Genomic DNA, 22,501 nt, shown 5'->3' with positions numbered 1-22,501 from the left:
AACGGCGGCACGGAGAAGACAAGGAAAGGTAGAAGACTAATAGCCTTTCTTAAGGCTATTCCGACATGTTAGGGAGAAAAAATGTGTTTAAAAGATAGGATCCCTTTAACAAGTTTTCTTCTATTTCGCCATCAGTGCCAGTGAGTGCTGTTCCTTGTTAGCATTTCCCACCCCTCCATGTTGGGCACATGGGAGAAATTATGGCAGCTAGTCTTTACACACTATTTAATGTTATGTTCACACTAGCATTGTGCACTGCATCAATCAGGACTGCCGTGGGACGCAAAAGACTGAAATTGGGACCGCTAAAAAAAAGCGGTTACACGTGGACAGTGGCAGACCCCATTGACTATACTGGTGTCCCCCAAGGGTCCACCAGGCAGGACTTCTCTCTGCCAATTTCATCAGTTTCTCAGATAGAGTCTCCAACAGAGAATCCGGCGAAAATGTGAACGCAGCTAGAGAGAGTCTGCAAAGTGGTAAAGGGGGGGTTAGGGTGCTGCTAAAAATGCACTGGAGTCATTTAATAGCCAAAAATTGTTTGATCCAAATCACACAGTGGAATGATGCCCCAAAATCAGAGGCAGATTCCACCTCCCATTGTTTACGCATGTTGCAAATTATCCAGCAAAGTTATCTGAAAGGTTGGGTATACCTTAAAACATTGACAAATTCAATTTTGCTATTTTATGTGCACACTCTACCCCAATCTTTTATTACAAGGAACACATTAAACAGCCACATGAGTTATACTGAGCCTTAGCCATCTAACCAACCAATTGAAAGATAGCACATGCCACCCATAAGGATGGAAAAAGGAGTGGAGGAGGACTAACGTTTTGAAAATTGTAAGACAAATGGTCTATACATAGAAGTCCTGCCATGCAAATAGCACTCCAGCACTAAAAGGGAATACCATGATATTACTGTCCTAAGAGCAGGTTTACATGTAGACTACAATACAAATGAGAGATGACATTAGTTAACACAGAATATAGGAATAAGCATTTGCTCAGCAGGCTCATATCCATAATCCAGGCCCTGACCAACCAATAAGTAATTGGTGGACTTAAACCAGACTGGTAAGGAGGGTTTTCTAATTTAGCTTTTGAACTGTCTGAGCGAGCTCCAAGCAGTACAATAACGGAATACAGAAACCACCATATTACAGTTACCATGGAAACACTGTGTAGTCAGCAGGGACTACAGCATCAGCTATGCAATGGCAATGTATACTTATCCAAGCACAAATCTAACCATTACATTGCATCTTTCCTCTGCCCCTCTCCCTATTTTATGAGCCATTCCTAATACTATACCAACTGAAGACCTTAGAGCGGCAAAGTCCAGTATTTATCACTGCAAGACCAGAGTACGTTACTTTGTGCATGTCTGCAAACAAGAACAATTATGTGCAAATTAAATCCGTAACAGCCAATTTCCGGACCTTGGGGCCACAAGCATCCTGAATGTGTACGGTATGCAGCCTAAGCCGCAGTGGACTGTGGAAAGTTTGCAATACCACTGACCGCACAAAGACAACATGACCAGAACCAATACTTCTTATGTTCATTCTCCTGCAACAGAGCCAAAAGGCTGCAATGTTCTGTTCACAAATCTACCCATTCTTGTAGCGGATACAGATCTGATACTCCTGTGCACGGACAGAAAGGATCCCCTGTGGATTAGAGGTGCACCTAATAAATTAAGAGGCACAAGAGAAAATAAATTTACCCGAGTCCTCTGAAGTCCAATCCCTCTACTTCCTACAGAATGTCAGTCTGTCTTGACGTTTTTCCATTACAGAATCAGCTCGACATGGGTAGCAGATCTTTGTGCTACCAAATCAATTTGACTTGGAGCCACCTCTAAGGGCGCTATCTCAGCAAACTCACTCGCCTTCATCCTTTAAACCCCATACAGGGATCTGGTCTTTGTTGTAGGGAGTTTGCCAGGCCGCTACCTCCTGAGGTGATCCTGATTTTGTAGCAGCTGATCAGGCATATAGAACTGTGGTGCTGAGCGGAAAATGTGTAGTCTATGGATGAGTACTGTGAGGGGTGGGTGGGGGGTGGGGTAAGGCGTCATGGCTGGATAAGGAACACCCCCTCTGACAGTATAGCGCTATGGACAGCTAGACTGTCAGAAACGTCCTTCTAACAGTGAAAAGCTATCGGTAATGGCACCAATATCTCTACCCATGGGGCACGTAACAGGAAAGTCAACAGTGCGCCGAATTCAGCACACTGTCAGCTTTCTAGCGGTATATAAAACCACATGTGCCCAAGGACATGAAAGATGGCTTGTTGGCTACAATAGTCCAGCCATTTTTTAATAGAAAAGGTTATGCAACTGATGCTGTATGAACCCATCACCAGCGGTATCTGTGAACAAACAGATACTAAGTGCAAAGAGTGCAGGAACTTCTTGATGGATAGGACAGGATCTGAGGAACAGAGGAGGAGGGATAAAAAGAGTTCTTGTTCTACACCTCCACACACTACACGGTGATCAGGTCATGTAATAAGCCTGACTATACACGTGATTTTAGAGCCGTTTTGAAGCTGCTATAGTTTGGGATTAATCGGATTGTTTGGGGTAATGCATTCCAGAGCACTGGTGCAGCTTGAGAAAAGTCTTGGAGATGGGAGTGGGAGGTTCAGATAACAGAGGATGTAAGTCTAAGGTCATTGGCAGAACGGAGAGGACGATTAGGGCGGTAGACAGTGACAAGAGCAGAGATATAGGGGGGTGCAGCGCTATGGATGGATTTGTGGGTCAGTGGGATAATTTTTATATTGTATTCTGTGATGGATGGGCAACCGATACATTGACTGACAAAAGGTAAATGCGTCTGTGTACCCAGTTTGCCAGATAGAGGAGTCTGGCGACTACATTCAGTACAGATCGTAATGGGGAGAGTTTAGTAAGAGGAAGCCCAAGTAGAAAAGAACTGCTTATAGAGAAGACGAGAGAGAATCAGAGCAACAATGAGGGTTTTTGATGTTTCCATGGTAAGAAAAGGGCGAATTCTAGAGATGTTTTTAAGATGCAGGTGGCAAGAAAGTGCAAGTGTCTAAATATGTGGGGTAAAGGTGAGATCTGAATCAAATACAACCCCAAGACAGTGGGCATGCCACCTCGGTGTAATAGTAAGACCACAGACAGAAATGGAGAGGTTAGGGCTAGGTCGGTTAGAAGATGGAAGGAACAAGAAGTTCAGTTTTAGAAATATTCAATTTCAGAAAAAGAGAAGACAATGTTAGAAATAGCAGAGAGACAGTCATTGCTGTTCTGTAGTAGTGCAGGGGTGATTCTACGGGATTGAAAGCCAAATCTGCAAATAGTTTGGCCAACTGGGGCTGTGTACAGAGAGAAGAAGGGGCCTTGGACTGAGTTCTGAGGAACCCCAATCGCAAGGGGCAGAGGAGAAGAAATGGAACCAGAGAATGATGCGCTAAATGACCGGTCAGATAGATAGGAAGACAACCAAGAGAGAGCGTTTTCCCCGAGACCAATACAGTGGAGCATAGTGAGAAGGAGTTTGTGATCTACAGTGTCAAATGCTGCTGAGAGATCCAGAAGAATCAGTGGTGAATAGTTCCCTTTAGATTTAACCATCAAGAGATTGTTGGATACCTTTGTGAGGGCCCTTTCTGTAGAGTGTAGTGGATAAAATTTTGATAACTCTCATTCACATGCAGAAATATACATACATACACACTTATACACAGTGGCGGCCTAAAAAAAAACAAAAAAAAAAACACCATTTTGTCAAATGTATGTGATGCGTATGAGTCCCTGCAGATGATATGTAGATATGGATACCTCCTACTACGAAATCGACTGAAAAAAGGTCACGTGACATGTATAAATTTGCGTAATACTCGTCATCCAGGAGAGAAGAGCATAGTAATGGAAAAAGACAAGAAATTATATTCGCTACAATCATTACATTTTGTGAAATGGTATTTTCACAAAATTTGTGAAATTTTGTGGTATATATATATATATATATATATATATATATATATATATAAAATCGCCAGCGCAGTCCTCACAATAAATTGCCCTGCAGTTTGAATCTTATATTTGCAGCACGCCAATTTTGCTTTGCACCATTTGGTTCACTATTTACTGCTGCTGTGTTATTAATCGCCTGACATATCGTCAGAGGCATAACTTGAACCTCCAGGACCCCAATAAAAAATTGTAATATTGTAATGGGGCACCCACATACCATATGCTATCCATAATACTGGTGTCTTCTTATGATGTAGAGAGGCCTCTGACCTCCTACTGGGCCCGTTGGCCTGGATGCTACCTCTGCATCCCCTATACCAGTGGTTCTTCACCATTATTCGTATCCTAGGGGATACACACTGATGTCCACAGGAATATGCCCACAGCTGAGAACCACTGTCCACACCATTGATGGGCATCGGCACATGGCCACACGTGCCATCCTTACTTTAAAAGCATGTTAAGTGGTTCACTCACTGCAGTTACAGGCACCCTAAGGAGCAAGTGGTGAGCTAGGTTCATTACTCACCACCACCACTACTAATGTTACAGCACGACCCGGAGCAGAAAGAAAGTATATGAGCAGAGTGGTGAGTAACAAATGCAACTCACCACTGACTCCTTAAACTTCTCTGGGTGTGGAGCCAATGTAGAGGCAATTATACTGAGTGTGGGGCCATTTTAATGAATGTGGGGGAACAATATAATACATGAGAGCAATGTTGGGGCCATTTTAATGAGCATGGGGGCCAACATATTATGTGAGGTCAGTGTACAGGCAATTACATTACATGCTGCGGCCACTATATTACATGTGGGGCATTGTGGGGCACCAAGGAGGTCATTATATAACTGCTGATGGGGAGTCCAAAGGAAGCCTTATTTTGTTAACATTAATAAGTGATCTCTACTTTGTTGATACTCGTATCACAGAGGGTATAACCATTCCAACAAAATAACTTCACAGAATTGAATGGTTTAGTAAAAAAAAATTAAAAAAATTGTAGAAACATGTACTAAACTAAGACCATAATGGTATAAAAGTCTCCTCCAATGTGTAAACAGGCCAAAGCCACCCACAAGTGAGTTAATGACCATAAACTAATAGTCCACCTCCAGGGTTCATAGAACTATGTACGTGGCTACTTAGTGTCAAAAGGTAATTATGATCGGCTGCCTAAATGCAGACCCCCCCCCCTTCCCCCCATATGTATAGGTCTAGACACTTAACCTAAACAGCTGCCACGTTTTAGACTTCTGGGTAAAGGGCCATATTCACACAGACACTCAGAGAGGGGTAATAAAACTACCACACTACCCTATGAGTTAATCCAACAGCTTGATCTAAATGCAGGAGGAAACTTGGAGGATCCAGCAAAAATAGTTGGGTTTGATAGATATGTACATCTAATATGCAAGGTAAACTTGAGATGAAGAACGTGTTATAGATCTTGCTAAAACTAAGTCAAAATACAATGAATAGTTTAGTATAAAAGCAAAGACGGTTGGCAAAACCCAAATATATAACTAAGGAATCTAAAAATAATAATAAAGTATCTAAAATGGCGTTTCTGGATTTACATTTGAATGGCAGACATATCTCAAGTGAAATCTGGAGATGGTCATGAGAACGAATCAATTCCATTATTGCTACCTTTCTCTAGGAAGTATTTATGTTAAAGGGGTTGTCCCATCACAAGGATCCTATCTATACTGCTTGTTAATGTGGATGTAAGGGCTAGTTCACACGTAGGCAAAGGGGCGGATTTTGACAGCGGATTTCGCTTCAAAATCCACCCCTTTACAATGGTGGTCTACACTCACCGGCCACTTTATTAGGTACACCTGTCCAACTGCTCGTTAAAGGGATTCTACCACTAAAACACTTTTTTTTCAAACCGGTATTTTGAACGAACGGCGCGGCGGAGAGCACTTCCACAGGTAAGAGACGAATAGCCTTTTTAAAGGCTATTCCGACGTGGTAACTAGAAAAAAAAAGTGTTTTAGTGGTAGAATCCCTTTAACACTTAATTTCTAATCAGCCAATCACATGGCGGCAACTCAGTGCATTTAGGCATGTAGACATGGTCAAGACAATCTCCTGCAGTTCAAACCGAGCATCAGTATGGGGAAGAAAGGTGATTTGAGTGCCTTTGAACGTGGCATGGTTGTTGGTGCCAGAAGGGCTGGTCTGAGTATTTCAGAAACTGCTGATCTACTGGGATTTTCACGCACAACCATCTCTAGGGTTTACAGAGAATGGTCTGAAAAAGAAAAAACATCCAGTGAGCAGCAGTTCTGTGGGTGGAAATGCGTTGTTGATGCCAGAGGTCAGAGGAGAATGGCCAGACTGGTTCGAGCTGATAGAAAGGCAACAGTGACTCAAATAGCCACCCGTTACAACCAAGGTAGCCAGAAGAGCATCTATGAACGCACAGTACGTCGAACTTTGAGGCAGATGGGCTACAGCAGCAGAAGACCACACCGGGTGCCACTCCTTTCAGCTAAGAACAGGAAACTGAGGCTACAATTTGCACAAGCTCATCGAAATTGGACAATTGAAGATTGGAAAAACGTTGCCTGGTCTGATGAGTCTCGATTTCTGCTGCGACATTCGGATGGTAGGGTCAGAATTTGGCGTCAACAACATGAAAGCATGGATCCATCCTGCCTTGTATGAACGGTTCAGGCTGGTGGTGGTGGTGTCATGGTGTGGGGAATATTTTCTTGGCACTCTTTGGGCCCCTTGGTACCAATTGAGCATCGTTGCAACGCCAAAGCCTACCTGAGTATTGTTGCTGACCATGTCCATCCCTTTATGACCACAATGTACCCAACATCTGATGGCTACTTTCAGCAGGATAATGCGCCATGTCATAAAGCTGGAATCATCTCAGACTGGTTTCTTGAACATGACAATGAGTTCACTGTACTCCAATGGCCTCCACAGTCACCAGATCTCAATCCAATAGAGCATCTTTGGGATGTGGTGGAACGGGAGATTCGCATCATGGATGTGCAGCCGACAAATCTGCGGCAAATGTGTGATGCCATCATGTCAATATGGACCAAAATCTCTGAGGAATGCTTCCAGCACCTTGTTGAATCTATGCCACGAAGAATTGAGGCAGTTCTGAAGGCAAAAGGGGGTCCAACCCATTACTAGCATGGTGTACCTAATAAAGTGGCCGGTGAGTGTATGTAGACCACCGGGCTTTTTTTCCCGCTAGCGGAGAAAAGAAACGACATGCCCTTTCTTCAGGCGGAAGCCGCGCGGGCTCAGCCGCGCGGCTTCCGCCCCCGGCAGCTCCCTCCTATGTCGGCTCATTCATTTGAGCCAACAGCGGAGGGGAAAGGCGCGACCGCGATGGTCGTGGCAGGCGGGTTTTGACAAGAGAGAGATGCGGCTCACCGCGTCTCTCTCGGTGTCAAAACCCGCGCGGGCAGTTCACGTGTGAACTGACCCTAAGACTTTTCCTAAATACACTGCTTCAGCAAAACAGCTTTGTTTGTCCACTATCTTACTTTATTCAATTCTTTGTGGCCACAGCCCTGACTTAGCTGCTCATGAGTCAAGTGATGTATCTGCCTGCTCTCAGGGGGGAGGGAGGAGGGGATAAGTGCAGGGGAGCGAGCCTGTGTTTCTAGCTATTCCTGTGTCTACACCACGTGACCTTCCTGCTATCAGATAGGGGAGAGTAGCTGCTTTCATTTCTTCTGTTCTCCCAGTTATCAGGCTAGCTAATTCACTTGTGTTCATTATGGCAGAGACAGGCCGTCTCTGTATGTAACACAGAATGGAGTTGCTGCCGCCTGTACTTCATAGTCCAATATGAATGGGCGGAGCTACACGCTAATTTGGAGGCGGAGGTAAACGTCAGGTTGCATGTGAAACCCCGCCCACCAAATGATGCAAGAAACCAGGAAGAAAGAAGATTTTACAGCAGTGAAGACTGGTGAGTATGCGATGTGGGACTATCCCTTTAAGCTAAAGCCAATGACACAGAAAATTATGAAAAATTAAATTGAAGTTTGGAGATGCTAAAGTAAAACAAAAAAAAAAGACTTTTTTTTTTTTTTTTTTTATAAAAAGGAACAAAAACAAAAAAGGAGGTCAAAACGTAGATTAATCTTTTCAAAATGACTAGCAAATTTCCAGAGGCAAAAAAAAAAAAAGAAAAAAAGTGAATAAAAAAAAATATGAGATTTGTGAAACAAAGTTCTGTTCACATTTTAATCATAGCTTCCTTTTATAAACAGAGGCCTTGATAACTGTGGCAAGTCTGGTTTTCATTGGATCCAGGTGAATCTACTGGCTTATTAAAATCAGTCAGGTTCCTAGTAATTTTGATAACACAAATAGCACAGTTTCCTATTATTTTCATGTACCTTCCAACTCTGCGCCATACTATTATGTCGCATTGATTGGTTTAACATAATAATATAATATTATGGTGCTCTCATGCCACAGGCACAGGAGCTATGTCTGTGGCATGACTTCCAGGTCACAGAAAAAACTTTGACCCCTCAGATGCCCTTATCAAAATTTTTAGTTAAATTATTTATAGTCTATCTTTAGGACAGCCCATAAAAATCTGATTGGGGGCAAAGACAGCTTCTACGTGGATCATTTGTTTGGAAATGCCTCTGATCTGTATACTATATAGTGCATGGAGCTGGAAACTAGGTGCGAATACTGCAGCTCAGCTCCCATTGAATTCAACAGAACAGAACTAGCAACTATACATGGAACAATTAATAGTAATGTAATATTTTATAATGTATTTACAAATTGGCCAGAGCTCAAGAGAGAGGGACTCTTTCCACTTTCCTCTGTACAGTCATGGCCAAAAGTTTTGAGAATGATACAAATATTAATTTTTACAAAGTCTACTGCTTCAGTTTTCCTAATGGCAATTTGCATATACTCCAGAATGTTATAAAGAGTGATCAGCTTAACAGCAATTACTTGCAAAGTCAATATTTGCCTAGAAAATGAACTTTATCCCCCAAAACACATTTCAACATCATTGCAGCCCTGCCTTTAAAGGACCAGCTAACATCGTTTCAGTGATTGCTCCATTAACACAGGTGTGGGTGTTGATGAGGACAGGGCTGGAGATCAATCTGTCATGATTAAGTAAGAATGACACCACTGGACACCTTAAAAGGAGGCTGGTGCTTGGCATCATTGTTTCTCTTCTGTTAACCATGGTTATCTCTAAAGAAACACGTGCAGTCATCATTGCACTGCACAAAAATGGCCTAACAGGGAAGAGTATCGCAGCTAGAAAGATTGCACCTCAGTCAACAATCTATCGCATCATCAAGAACTTCAAGGAGAGAGGTTCCATTGTTGGCAAAAAGGCTCCTGGGCGCCCAAGAAAGTCCAGCAAGCGCCAGGACCATCTCTTAAAAGTGTTTCAGCTGCGGGATCGGGCTACCAGCAGTGCAGAGTTTGCTCAGGAATGGCAGCCGGCAGATGTGAGTGCATTTGCACGCACTGTGAGGCGGAGACTCTTGGAGCAAGGCCTGGTCTCAAGGAGGGCAGCAAAGAAGCCACTTCTCTTCAGAAAAAACATCAGGGACAGACTGATATTCTGCAAAAGGTACAGGGAGTGGACTGCTGAGGACTGGGGTAAAGTCATTTTCTCTGATGAATCCCCTTTCGATTGTTTGGGACATCTGGAAAACTGCTTATTCGGAGAAGATGAGGTGAGCGCTACCACCAGTCTTGTCTCATGCCAACTGTAAAGCATCCTGAAACCATTCATGTGTGGGGTTGCTTCTCAGCCAAGAGAATCGGCTCTCTCATAGTCTTGCCTAAAAACACAGCCATGAATAAAGAATGGTACCAGAATGTCCTCCAAGATCAACTTCTCCCAACCGTCCAAGAGCAGTTTGGCGATCAACAATGCCTTTTCCAGCATGATGGAGCACCTTGCCATAAAGCAAAGGTGATAACTAAATGGCTCAGGGAACAAAACATAGAGATTTTGGGTCCATGGCCAGGAAACTCCCCAGATCTTAATCCCATTGAGAACTTGTGGTCAATCATCAAGAGACGGGTGGACAAACAAAAACCTACAAATTCTGACAAAATGCAAGCATTGCTTGTGCAAGAATGGACGGCTATCAGTCAGGATTTGGTCCAGAAGGTGATTGAGAGCATGCCAGGGAGAATTGCAGAGGTCCTGAAGAAGAAGGGTCAACACTGCAAATATTGACTTGCTGCAATATAAGCTTTTGTTACTCATAATATGATTGCAATTATATTTCTGTATGTGATAAAAACATCTGACGAACACACATAAAAACCAGAGGGCAGCAGATCATGTGAAAATATAATATTTGTGTCATTCTCAAAACTTTTGGCCATGACTGTAGAGCTAGTTCACACGGAGTTCCGTGTGTACACATTCCGTCGCGGCTGCCGCGATGGTATGCCTATGCAGTGCACTGGCATCCCGTCATGACATTTCGCTCCAGTTTAGGCTGGAATGGGCCGCTCCGAATGGGCTGGAGCCATGCACAGCTGATTCAGCCGCGGAATCCACGGCAAGGTAGGGCAAATCGCTTCTTTTTTCCGCTGTTTTTACATCTTCTGTATCTAGAATATTCTAGCTGTATACACTATTCTATACAGCAAAAGTAAAAAGTTATACCAATGTACTCAACTCTGAGCTGACAGAAGTTAAAAGAACTCCACTGTATGAATGGGGACGGACAGATATGTCTGAAGGGTATGCCAGGATTATCTCTGATGTATATGCCAACAACACTATAGTGTCAATGTACCTTTACATGTGGTAAATTTAATATAAGAAATTAAAATGAGTAGTTTAGCCATTTCAAATGAGATTAAACAAGAATTTGGCTTCTACACACTATGTTTTCAAGGCTGCATACCAAGCCTAGAGTCGTGTACTCTTGATCATGTAGTATGCTACAGTGCCAGCTGATCTTTGACTTGATCTCTGTTAGTCAGAAGCAAGTCAATTAAAGCAGTGGAGGAAAAGAACACATATAAAAGTGGAATCACAGTATATATTATATAGATATTTAAAGGAGAAGGGGTGTGAGGTTTAACCAAACATGCAACAACAGCACATACAGCATTGCATACAACCAACAAGTCCCATGCAAGGACTGTTGAAGCAAAGAACACAAAATAAATGCATATTAAATCCTTTCCCTAAAGTAAGAAAGATTTGCAAAAAGGAAAATACATGCTATGGCTAGGTTCACACTTGCGCTGGGCTCTTAGTTGTTCTTGTCCACCAGGGGAGCTGAACAAGAGAGAGACCATCTGCTAAAACAGCAGTTACCCGCAGACCCGATAGACTATAATGAGGCCCACGGGGTGTCCATCAAGTTTCCATCAAGTTTCCATCTTTTTGATCCAGAAACCGGTGGAGAGAAAAGTCCTCTGTGCGGTTTCTACAGCGAATTCTCCAACAGAGACTTCAACACAGATGTGAACTTAGCCTGAAGCACATCTGCGGTAAAATAAATAAATAAAAAAATTAAACATTGATTATTCATACATATGTGTAATAAAGTAATCAGGGTTTCTTCTAAAATGTCAACCTTTGAACTAAGTTTACACATCTGTGCCGAAATCCGCTTCAAATCTGCACTCAATCCACTGTCTATGCAAGTAAAGGTATTCTCTACAGCTCCACTCACATGCAGTGAGAAAAATCCAAATGCTGTTATTATTCTTACTGATTTTGCATGCAAAAGCTGAGAGTTAGCCCCAATGGAAAACAATGGAGCTCATATTTGTGCAAAACAAACATTTCTGTGCCAGAAATCCAAGTGTCCGCCTTGGGTTTCTGCCACAGATCCCCTAGGTCATAGCTACTGTAAATTTTTGACATGTAAACTAAGACTTAAAACACACACAATCAACCAAGTGTGCAGACTGAGTGGTTGTTGACTCTATAAAGAATGCAGGGTAGTTTATATGTTACTGTTCAGTGACTATTGGGGGGTTTCCATTGTACTGGTATTCTAGTGGCTCTGCAAATGAGATATGGCACCTGAAAACTAATCCAGGAAAATCTGCTTGTAAAACGTCCAGCGACGCTCCTTCCCTCCCCCGCGCTGCCGTTTGCCCTCACATCAGTTTACACCCACATGTGCAGTATTTCTGTGTTCGGGAGAAACTGTGTAACAATTTGTGAGATGCAATTTCTCCTTTAACCTCTTTGTGAATGTGTTAATTTTAGGGTTAAAGAGGAACTTTCATGTCCTCAGGCATATACAGTGTAATACACCGCTAGAAAGCCGACAGTGTGCTGAATTCAGTGCACAATTGGCTTTCCTGTTATGTGCCCCCGCTAAAAAGCTATCGGTGCCGTTACCGTAGCTCTTCACTGTCAGAAGGGAGTTTCTGACAGTCTGTGAGGAACACCTCTCCTCACAGTACGGTCTATAGCGCTGTACTGTGATAGGGTATTGCTTACGGCCCAGCGATGATACTGAGCAGTGAAGAACGGCCCCCTAGTACTAGTCTATGTGCAAGTACTGTCAGGAGGGGAGGGAGGCGTTGCTCACCGCTCAGTGTCATGGCTGGGTGGTAAGGAACACCCCCTCTGACAGTACAGCGCTATGAACTCTACTGTCAGAAGGGGCGTTCCTCACAGACTGTCAGAAACACCCTTCTGGCACTGAAGAGCTACTGTAACGGCACCGATAGCTCTTCAGCTATCAAATTTCATAAACTGGAGGAAAAAAAAAATGTACATTTCTAGTTAGCAATTTCTATACTACAAATAACAATGACCATTGATCGGTTTCAGGCATGTGCCACACAAGTTTCTAAAATGATTATGCACATTTTTTCCAAGGGATTGTCAAAGGAATTGAGGATTAAAACATATTCAGTAGGGCAACAGCTCTTCTATCATATGGATATGCAGCAGATCAAGAGAAAACTGTCCAGATTTTTAACACAAACAGCAGAAGTATGCATATAAAAAACATAGGCTTGCCCGAAAGGGAAAAATAAAAAAATAAATTACAAAAAAGAAGATACACACTTACCACAAGCTTTCGCAGCAGTGATGCAGATCTCTTCTGCAACATACTCTCCTGGGGGTAATGCAAGGTAATCCTTTTCACCAGTGGACACAGCATGGTACAGGCAGATGTGAAATCCTGGCTCACTAGGTTTTGGGGAACTTAAACTCGGCTGGGTATCTCTACTTGGGTCTACAGTTGGAACTGTGGTTATGCTCATTTCAGTCATTGTGAGGCAAGCCATTACATCATTCCACACGTGTTATCTAGAAGAGAAGAACATCAAGAATTAACGCATTTTTTGGAGAAAGATTTGTTGGTACTCCAAGTTATTTATTACACAGACAGCAGTGGCATAGCTAGAGAGGTGAGTGGCAGAGGGGGTGGCTGCCCTAAGCGCACTGATTCTTTGGGGCCCACCCTGCAGCCACCATTAATAGATGCTTTACTTTTAACTAGATCGAAGTCTGCAAGTACCAGCCACAGCCACTACACCACACTGGGGCAGATAAAGAAATATGCACCAGAATTCTGCCATAAATTTGCACTACAAAATTGGTGTACATACACCTCATTATCTATGTGCACCTGGACGGTTATAGCTCTGATTCTTAAGGGTGTTAACCTTATGTCTTTCAATAAGGAAATATAAAAGGTTCCCACACAGAGAATCAGGGCTATAGTTTATATATAATCTTCCAGGAGCCATATCTTATGATTGGGTGAACAGGTTATAAGAAGAAAAAACACCAAATTATTAAGCGGCACAGTAAAAATCAAATAATGTATGTTATTTAGCATTTTCTACTTGGTGACAGATTCTCTTTAAGACTGTGTAATCCAAGATCAGTTGGTTTTAGAACATGATCATTTATTTAGCCCCTACACTAACAGATTTGTCTCAGCGTCCTTAACCCCTTCCTGTCGATGGCACTTTTTGACTTCCTGACCAAGCTCGATTTTTCAAAACTGACATGTGTCACTTTATGTGGCAATAACTTTGGAACGCTTTAACTTACTCAAGTGATTCTGAGATTGTTTTTTCGTAACACATTGTACTTCATGTTAGTAGTAAATTTTGGTTGATATGTTTTGTGTTTAATTATGAAAAAATAGGAAATTTGGTGGAAATTTTGAAAAATATGCATTTTATAAAGTTTGAAATGATGTGCATTGCATACAGATAGTCAGACCGCCAAAATTATATCATAAATCTCATGTCCCAGATCTCTCCTTTATGTCGGCATCAAACCTTAGTCACCCTTTTATTTTTTAACGGACATTATAAGGTTTACAAGTGAAACAACAATATTCAAAATTTTCAAGAAATTTCCAAAACCCACTTTTTAAGAGACGAATCCAGTTGTGAAGGGGTTTTGAAAGACCCTTGTATTAGAAACCCCCATAAATCGCCCCATTTTCAAAACGGCACCCCTTCAATAAGCCAAAACAACATATACCAAGTATTTCAACCCTATAAGTGCTTAACAGGAATTAAGACAAAATGGAGGTGAAATTTTCAGATTTGATTTTATTTTACTAATATTTTCGTTTAGCCTTAAAATTTGTTATGGGGATAACGCATGATGTTCAGGGTGCTTGCTATAGAGGGCAGCAAAACAGAGGCACTGTCTCCCTGTATATATCTTGGGAGACAGATTTTCATATTCTTCCCGTGTTCCCTAGAATTTGCACATTCACAAGGGGTTAAAGGAGAAAACGCATCCCACAATTTGTTATGCAAGTTCTCCCGACTACCATAGTACCCCACTTGTGGGTGTAAACTAATATATGGACGCACAGCGAGACGCAGAAGGGAAGGCACGCCAAAGAGCTTTTAGAGGGCAGATCTGGCTGTGATCAGTTTCAGGAACCATGTCGCATTTACAAAGCCCTTGAGGTATCAAAACAGTAGAAACCTCTAGAAAGTGACCCCGTTTTGAAAACCGCACCCCTTAAAGAATATATCAAGTGATGTAGTAAGCATTAGTAATCCTGAAGTGAATATGTAAGCTGTGCGGAGTAAATTGGGTACAGCAAATCCCATTCTATTTTCCCACTAGCTCCTATGACACGGACGAGGAAGAGGGGCATTCTGGGGGATCAGCGCTGGTGTATTCTCTCTCATAAGCTCTAATTATGGGGTGTCCCCTGAAAACGCTCGCACAGCTTATACATTTCCCTCTAGTCGCAGCCACTTATGTCCTAATGATTTGGCGACTTTTGGGTTTTTGTCTTCACATTGTACAAGCTAGATTTTTATTTTTATTTTCTGGCAATGTGGCCATATGAGGGCTTGGTGTTTGCGGTATTAGATGTGCTTCTCAATGCCACCATTTTGGGGTGCCTGTAACTTATTGACTACATTTTATTAACTCTTTCTGGGTGGGATGTAAAAGGAAACGTCAATTCTGGCATTGCTTTTTAGCATTTTTTTTTTCCCGTGCAGAGTACAGCATAAGTAATATGTTACCTTTATTCTGCGGGTCGGTACGGTTACGGCGATAACTCATTTTTTAATGCGTTGCTATTTCTGCGGAATAAAATTCAATTTAGGGAAAAAAAATCTATTATTTTTGCATCGCCATCTTCAGAAAGGCATAAGAGTTTTAATTTTCTGTTGACAGAGCTGGATGAGGGCTTATTTTTTTGCGGGATTGATTACTTTTTATTGAACATTTTGTAAGGGAAAGGTGGTGAATAATCATTATTTTGTAAGGTTTTCTACGTTTTTTTTTTTTTTTGTTTTTTTTTAATGATGTTTGCCGTTCAGGTTAAATAATGTTTTAATTTTATTGTTCAGGTTATTACGGATGCAGTGATACCAAATACGTAATGTTTTTTTTCTATTTTTCTTATTTTTTTATGGGAAAATGGGATTTTTGGGGCTTTATTTTTTTCTAATTTATTTTAAACTTAAACTTTTTTATTTTTACTTTTTTATAACTTTTCTTTTCTGTCCCCATGGGGGATTGAAGCAGTGATCTGCTGATCTCTGCTTCACTAGATGTACGCTGCAATACACGTGTTACACATGTATTGCAGTGTACAGGAAGCTCTCAGCCCCGTGCACACGCAAGGGGCTGATAGCTTCCTTTTTGGCAGGCTTAACCAGGTACGTAGAGGGGACGGCATGGGGCAGACCCGGGATCACTGATCAGACCCCGGGCTGCCCATTAACAACACCGGCATCCCCCGAAACAGTCGCAGGGGGTGCTTCCGCCTGAAGAAAGGACATGTCGCTTCTTTTCTCCGCTAGCAGCAGCCCGCCGCTAATGGTAAAAAGAAGCCCGGCGGTCTGCATAGACCACCATTGTAAAGGGGCGGATTTTAAAGCGAAATCCGCTGTCAAAATCCGCCCCTTTGTTCACGTGTGAACGAGCCCTTAAGTTTATGCCTTTTAAAGATCATTTCATCTTCAACTTGCTTAACTGCTCATAATAGCAGTCATTCTGACCAGGGGTATCCACATTTTTGCATGCCACTGTACATGTGATGAGGTGCAATGTAAGGAGCTGGAAGCTGACCGCTCTATACACTCCCATTCAATTGAACAGGAGCTCATCTGTGGTAATAAAGAACATCCACTATGCAGTGTACAGTGCTGGCAGCTGCAGCTTCCCATATCATCTGATTGGTGGGTTGTTGAATGTGAGACCCCAATGTTCTAGTAGTGTAGTAGTCATCAATATCTAATAGTCTAAAGGACAAGTCATGAATCTCTAAACCATGGAAAACACCTTAAAAAGAGGACCAGTCTTCTCTTTTCATATATCTGTTTTACTAAATATTTTCACTCTGCAAAACAGAAAAAAAAAGCAAAAGCATTTTTCCTGACAACAAGCAGGGTGGTGGGGTAGGCTTATTTCTGTCACCAGAGCGCATTTTTCAGGCCATTCCACCAGTACCCTCACTCACATTCTCCTCATTTGAAGTCCATGCTATCAGACTTTTCCGCCCACTCTCCTTACATGTTGCCGTGATCTATCGTCCACCTGGCACACTCACCCTACCAATTTTTGGACCGCTTTGCTTCTTGGCTTCCCCACTTTTTATCCAGTGACATTCCTACCCTCATCATGGGTGACTTTAACATCCCTATTGACACCCCTCACTCCCCAGCTGCCTCACAGTTTCTCTCATTAACCACTTCTCTTGGTCTTTCACAATGTTCTTCCTCTGCCACACATGTAGGTGGAAACACGATTGATCTTGTCTTCCATCGACTCCTCACAGTTTCTAAACTTACTAACTCTGCTCTGCCTCTCTGATCATAATCTTCTGTCTCTCACCATCAGTGCTCTCTCCCCTTCACAAGAGAGCCCCACCCATCACACATATAGGAACTTGCGTGCTATCGACACCCAGCACCTCTCAAATACTCTACAGTCCTCTCTGTCCCCCATCTCCTCAATCTCCTGTCCCAATCTGGCCACCAGTCACTATAATGAAAACCATAAAAAGGCATTGGATGCGGTGGCTCCCCCCTCCACTCGTAAAGTCCCAGCGATGCTCTAGGTGTGCCGAACGTCTCTGGAGAAAATCACGTTCACCTGCAGATTTCCTCCACTTCAAATTTATGCTTAAAACATATAGTTCTGCCCTTTACCACGCCAAACAAGACTATTTCACCGCCCTCATCTCCTCTCTCCAGCAACCCTAAAAGACTTTTTGAAACTTTTCACTCCTTACTCACACCCAAGGTGCAGACGCCATTCACAGACCTTAGTGCCGATGACCTTGCCACTTATTTCCATGATAAAATTGATAAGATCTGTCAGGAAATTACTGCCCAAGCCCCAGGTGGCATTGATCCCCTCACCAACCGCACTTCAGACTGTCCATTCTCATCTTTTGAACCTGTTACAGAAGAGGAAGTCTTCTTTCTTCATCTCGCCCTACAACCTGCAGTAGTGACCCCTTCCCCTCACACCTTCTCCAATCTCTGTCGCCTGCTGTCACCACTTACCTTACTAAAATATTAAACCTCTCTTTCTCTTCTGGAATCTTCCCATCCTCCTTCAAGCATGCTGTTATAACTCCGCTATTGAAAAAACCCTCCCTGGACCCATCCTGTGCTGCTAACTATCGACCCGTCTCTAACCTCCCCTTCATCTCTAAACTCTTGGAATGCCTGGTCTATTCTCATTTAATCCGCTATCTCTCTGCTTGACCCCTTACAATCTGGTTTCCGCGCTCTGCACTCTACTGAAACAGCTCTCACAAAAGTCTCCAATGATCTCCTAATGGCTAAATCAAATGGTGACTTCGCTCTTCTTATTCTTCTGGACCTCTCTGCAGCTTTTGACACTGTTGACCATCAACTCCTCCTCACTATGCTCCGCTCAGTTGGCCTCAATGACACTTCGCTCTCCTGGTTCTCCTCTTATCTCTCAGACCGCACTTTCAGTGTATCATTTGCGGGCTCCGTTTCCTTCCCTCTTTCCCTTGCTGTTGGGGTTCCTCAGGGCTCGGTCCTAGGCCCCCTGCTCTTTTCTCTATACACAGCCCCCATTGGACAAACGATCGCCAGATTTGGCTTTAGGTACCATCTTTATGCTGATGACACCCAATTATACACATCTTCCCATGACATCACCCCTGCACTCATACAGAACACCAGCAACTGTCTCTCTGCTATCTCAAATATCATGTCCTCGCTCTATCTGAAACTAAATCTCTCCAAGACTGAACTACTACTGTTTACACCATCTAACAGATGTGTCCCTGATATATCCATTGTAGTCTCAGGCCTTACTATAACTCCTAGGCAGCAGGCCCGCTGCCTCGGAGTCATGTTTGACGCAGACCTTTCCTTCACCCCTCATATTGAATCACTCGCACGTTCATGTCACCTCCACCTCAAAAATATCTCCAGAATACGCCCTTTCCTTACCAGAGATCCACTAAAGACACTTATTGTCTCTCTGATTCATTCTCGCCTTGACTACTGTAACTCCTTACTAATCGGTCTTCCCCTCACTAAACTCTCCCCTCTACAATCTATTCTGAATGCAGCGGCCAGGCTCATCTATCAGGCTAGACGCTACAGCGATGCCTCGGGTCTGTGCCAGTCGTTACATTGGCTGCCTATTCATTATAGAATAAAATATAAAGTTATCACTCTCATCCACAAGGCTCTCCATAATGCCGCACCTCCATACATTTCCTCCCTTATCTCTGTCTACCGCCCAACCCGTGTTCTCCGTTCACTCAACTTACACTTACATCCTCTATTATCAGAACCTCCCACGCTCGTATACAAGACTTCTCCCGAGCTGCATCACTTCTCTGGAATGCTCTACCCCGGACAATCAGATTAACTCCCAATTTCTACAGTTTCAAACGCAAACTAAAGACGCATCTTTTCAGACAGGACTATCACAATTTCTAACGTAAACCCTTAACCCTCCTCTGTCCCCGCTCCCACATTTCCCCACATGATATGTCATCTCATGCTAACTTTATAGGTCCAAGCTCCATCCACAAGTTAAAGGACACGACTGTTGACGGCTCATAAAGTTTTATGTTTGTGTAATGACAGTAACCTCTATTACAAAAGTGTCTGACCTCTGCATAAGAAATGCCACCCCTGCTACCTCTTGCGTCACCCCCCTACCTCATAGATTGTAAGCTATTGTGAGCAGGGCCCTCAGTCCTATTGTGTGAAATAACTTTCTTTGTAATGTATCCTTCTGTCTGTATTTGAACCTACAAATTGTACAGCGCTGCGGAATATGTTGGCGCTATATAAATAAAATTTATTATTTATTATTATTATGTATTCTGAGGATCCTCTTCTCAATCTCCAGAGGAGGGGAGTGGTTTTTACACAATCATACATAGAGATGGAAACACCCAGTTGTCAATTTGTTTGTACATTAGAGATCACGTCACAAATGATGGTACCGTACAAGGCAAAAGGAAAGTACAATTTGTAATAATGTGTGTAGCAAATAGTGAATTGAATTCGTGAACTACTTTCCTCTCCGCATGACTCGTGCAGATACTGCGCAGAAAACACGCAACCCCCATTATAGTCTATAGGGTCCATGTGCTTTCATAAGCTCACCGCTTATCGATGCGTTCAGTATTCCATTCAGGGGGTCCCCAAGAGAACTCCCCTTAGGGAATATCGAAATTTGGCCTAAAGCCTTATATACATGGCCTTATGAAGGTGGCAATACAAAAGCACATGGAGTTCTCTGCAACTAGCATACTATGGATTCTCTTGCCTTTACATACGGAGATATTCAACCCTAGAAGCAAGGAATATACATTAAAAATTTCTAATGTCTGTAGTTATTTATTTAGGTGTTCGAAAAATACCATTTGCTACATATTTGCTGCAACAGTTTGACTGCAGATGTGAGGATAAACTGGAACCGTATAAACCCTTTTACATACAAACCAAATGCCTGTGGTCCGCTCAGTAAAAATTATAAAAATGACACTGTTATTAAAGTCACTTATTGGTCATAAATATGAAAAGAATACTGTACAGGCCAAGAGCAAGCAGTACACATCAGTGTAGGCATCCCTGCCAAACTCAGTCAGGAACCGCTATGAGGCAAGGCTACTTTCATAGCTTGGCAATCATTTGGTACAAAGAGAATTTCTTACACATGGAAAAATACTCGTATTTGCTTAGTAGTGCATGGAAAACTACAGCAATAAACACATGAAGGCAAGAATATCTATTTCCTTTGGAAATTACCAGACCAAAGTTTGTCTAAAACGTGTCAGCCTAAAGAGACTACCTGTTAAGTATGGAATGAATAGGATTGAAAGGGGTGGGGGGACAGAGATCCTTATATACGTTGCTCTCATGCTACAAGAAGTGTTCTGTTCTTGTCATGTATACTGTTGAAGTTGATCGTGGCTGATGAGCAACTGATGTTAAAGGGATTCTATCATTAGAATCCCTTTTTGAGGTAATACCATGTTGGAATAGCCTTAAGAAAGGCCATCCGTCCCCTACTTTTATAATTCTGTTCCACGCCGCCGTTCCGTTGATATTCCAGTTTTTCCCAGTATGCAAATGAGTCTCCAGACAGCACAAGGGGCATCCCCTGTGCTGCCTAAAGACTCTCCAGCGACACCTCCATCTTCTTCAGCTGCGTCTCTCCGCCGCATCCTCTGTATCGTCATAGTTGGGCCGAGCCTGCGTTCGGGATGGAAATCTGGTGCATGCTCAGTCGGCTCTGCCATCAGGATTTTGGCAGAGCTGACTGAGCATGTCTATTCGGCCATTTTACTGTGGCTGCTCACATAGAATCCCATTAACCTCAGTAAATGCTATTGGCAATGTGCTTGTGTGAGTAGAAGGTATTTCTTGACTGTGATATCACTACATTCTAGGAGTTGGAAGTCCAACTGTCCTGGCCTTGGGTGGGTGAGCTAAGTTCAGAGCAACAACTGTTAGTCATAGTGGGCCACTTACGACCTCATGTGAGAACACAATGTAATACAGCAGAAGATATACATACACATCAAGATTACAACCCAAGGATAAAGAAATTACATTCTATTTGTGATTTAATATCTCTTATAATTGTAGTTTAGCATACCATAGAAACATCGGACTAAAAAAAAATAATTAAAAATCTAAAAACACAGGAGCAGCAAAAATCTAAATTAGTGTCAGTCTCAAAGCTTTTGGCCACAACCCTACCTTTGTTGTGGCTAGAGTTGGTCTCAGGCTAAAGGTCCTTTTCTTTCTTATGGCAATGATCAAAATAGTCAGTTCTCTTATCAGTACTTAATTTAGCGTTTTACTATGGCAATGTTTGTTATTTGTTAACTGGAAAGCTGCCATATGATTCCAGGATGATAAAGCAGAGAAATATTAACTTGCACAGATTTTTACTTTTTATAACACCACCAATCTATTTTATTTTATTTAATTATTCATTTTTAAAGCATTCATGAAGACCTGAATGGCAGAGGTAAAGTGACAATCTCAACATAAATGTTCCCTTATATCTTTGGCCTTGGTCTATTCTATCTAGGCAGAAGCTCTAATGCTAGCCATAAACAAAAGATAGCAGTCAGCCTCAAACGCATGTTTACTTACAATGGGGAGAGGGGATCTTGATATTTTTTTTCCTGATATGGCATTCACAGTATAGGAAAACATTTTTTATAGGTCCTTTTTATGATCCTGTTTCAGTTTCTTATATTTTTCTTCTGCATCTTGGAAAGCTGGGAGATTAAAGGGGTATTCCCATGTACATAATCATGTCTATATTTGTAGATAATTAAAAGTTAAACATTTTTGCAAATATAAGTAATTAAAAACTCTGCAAAGTTTTAAAGATTTTCTCTAACTTTCAGTGGTGACAGTCTGTTGCCAATGGTTACGACCACTAATACAGAAACTTTCTATGGTCTGGGACTTGTCAGGAACCCAGCTATGATTTTCTTATTGTAGCTGGGTTATCAGACAGGG

General features: G+C 42.3%; 1 protein-coding gene across 1 annotated transcript in view; it reads right to left on the bottom strand.

The window, feature by feature from the left end:
* The window catches only part of JAK2 (Janus kinase 2), a 169,619-nt gene that overhangs the window by 109,326 nt on the left and 37,792 nt on the right, over positions 1-22,501 (bottom strand). The window contains exon 2 of the mRNA XM_075278862.1: positions 13,075-13,316. Coding sequence (XP_075134963.1) covers positions 13,075-13,294 — 220 coding nt within the window. The 5' untranslated portion in view covers positions 13,295-13,316. The remainder of the gene's footprint in view (positions 1-13,074; positions 13,317-22,501) is intronic.

Source organism: Leptodactylus fuscus, chromosome 1 (assembly GCF_031893055.1).
Source record: "Leptodactylus fuscus isolate aLepFus1 chromosome 1, aLepFus1.hap2, whole genome shotgun sequence".
NCBI lineage: Eukaryota > Metazoa > Chordata > Amphibia > Anura > Leptodactylidae > Leptodactylus > Leptodactylus fuscus.
The sequence above is the reverse complement of the archived record's forward strand: the minus strand, read 5'-3'. Positions and strand labels throughout refer to the sequence as shown.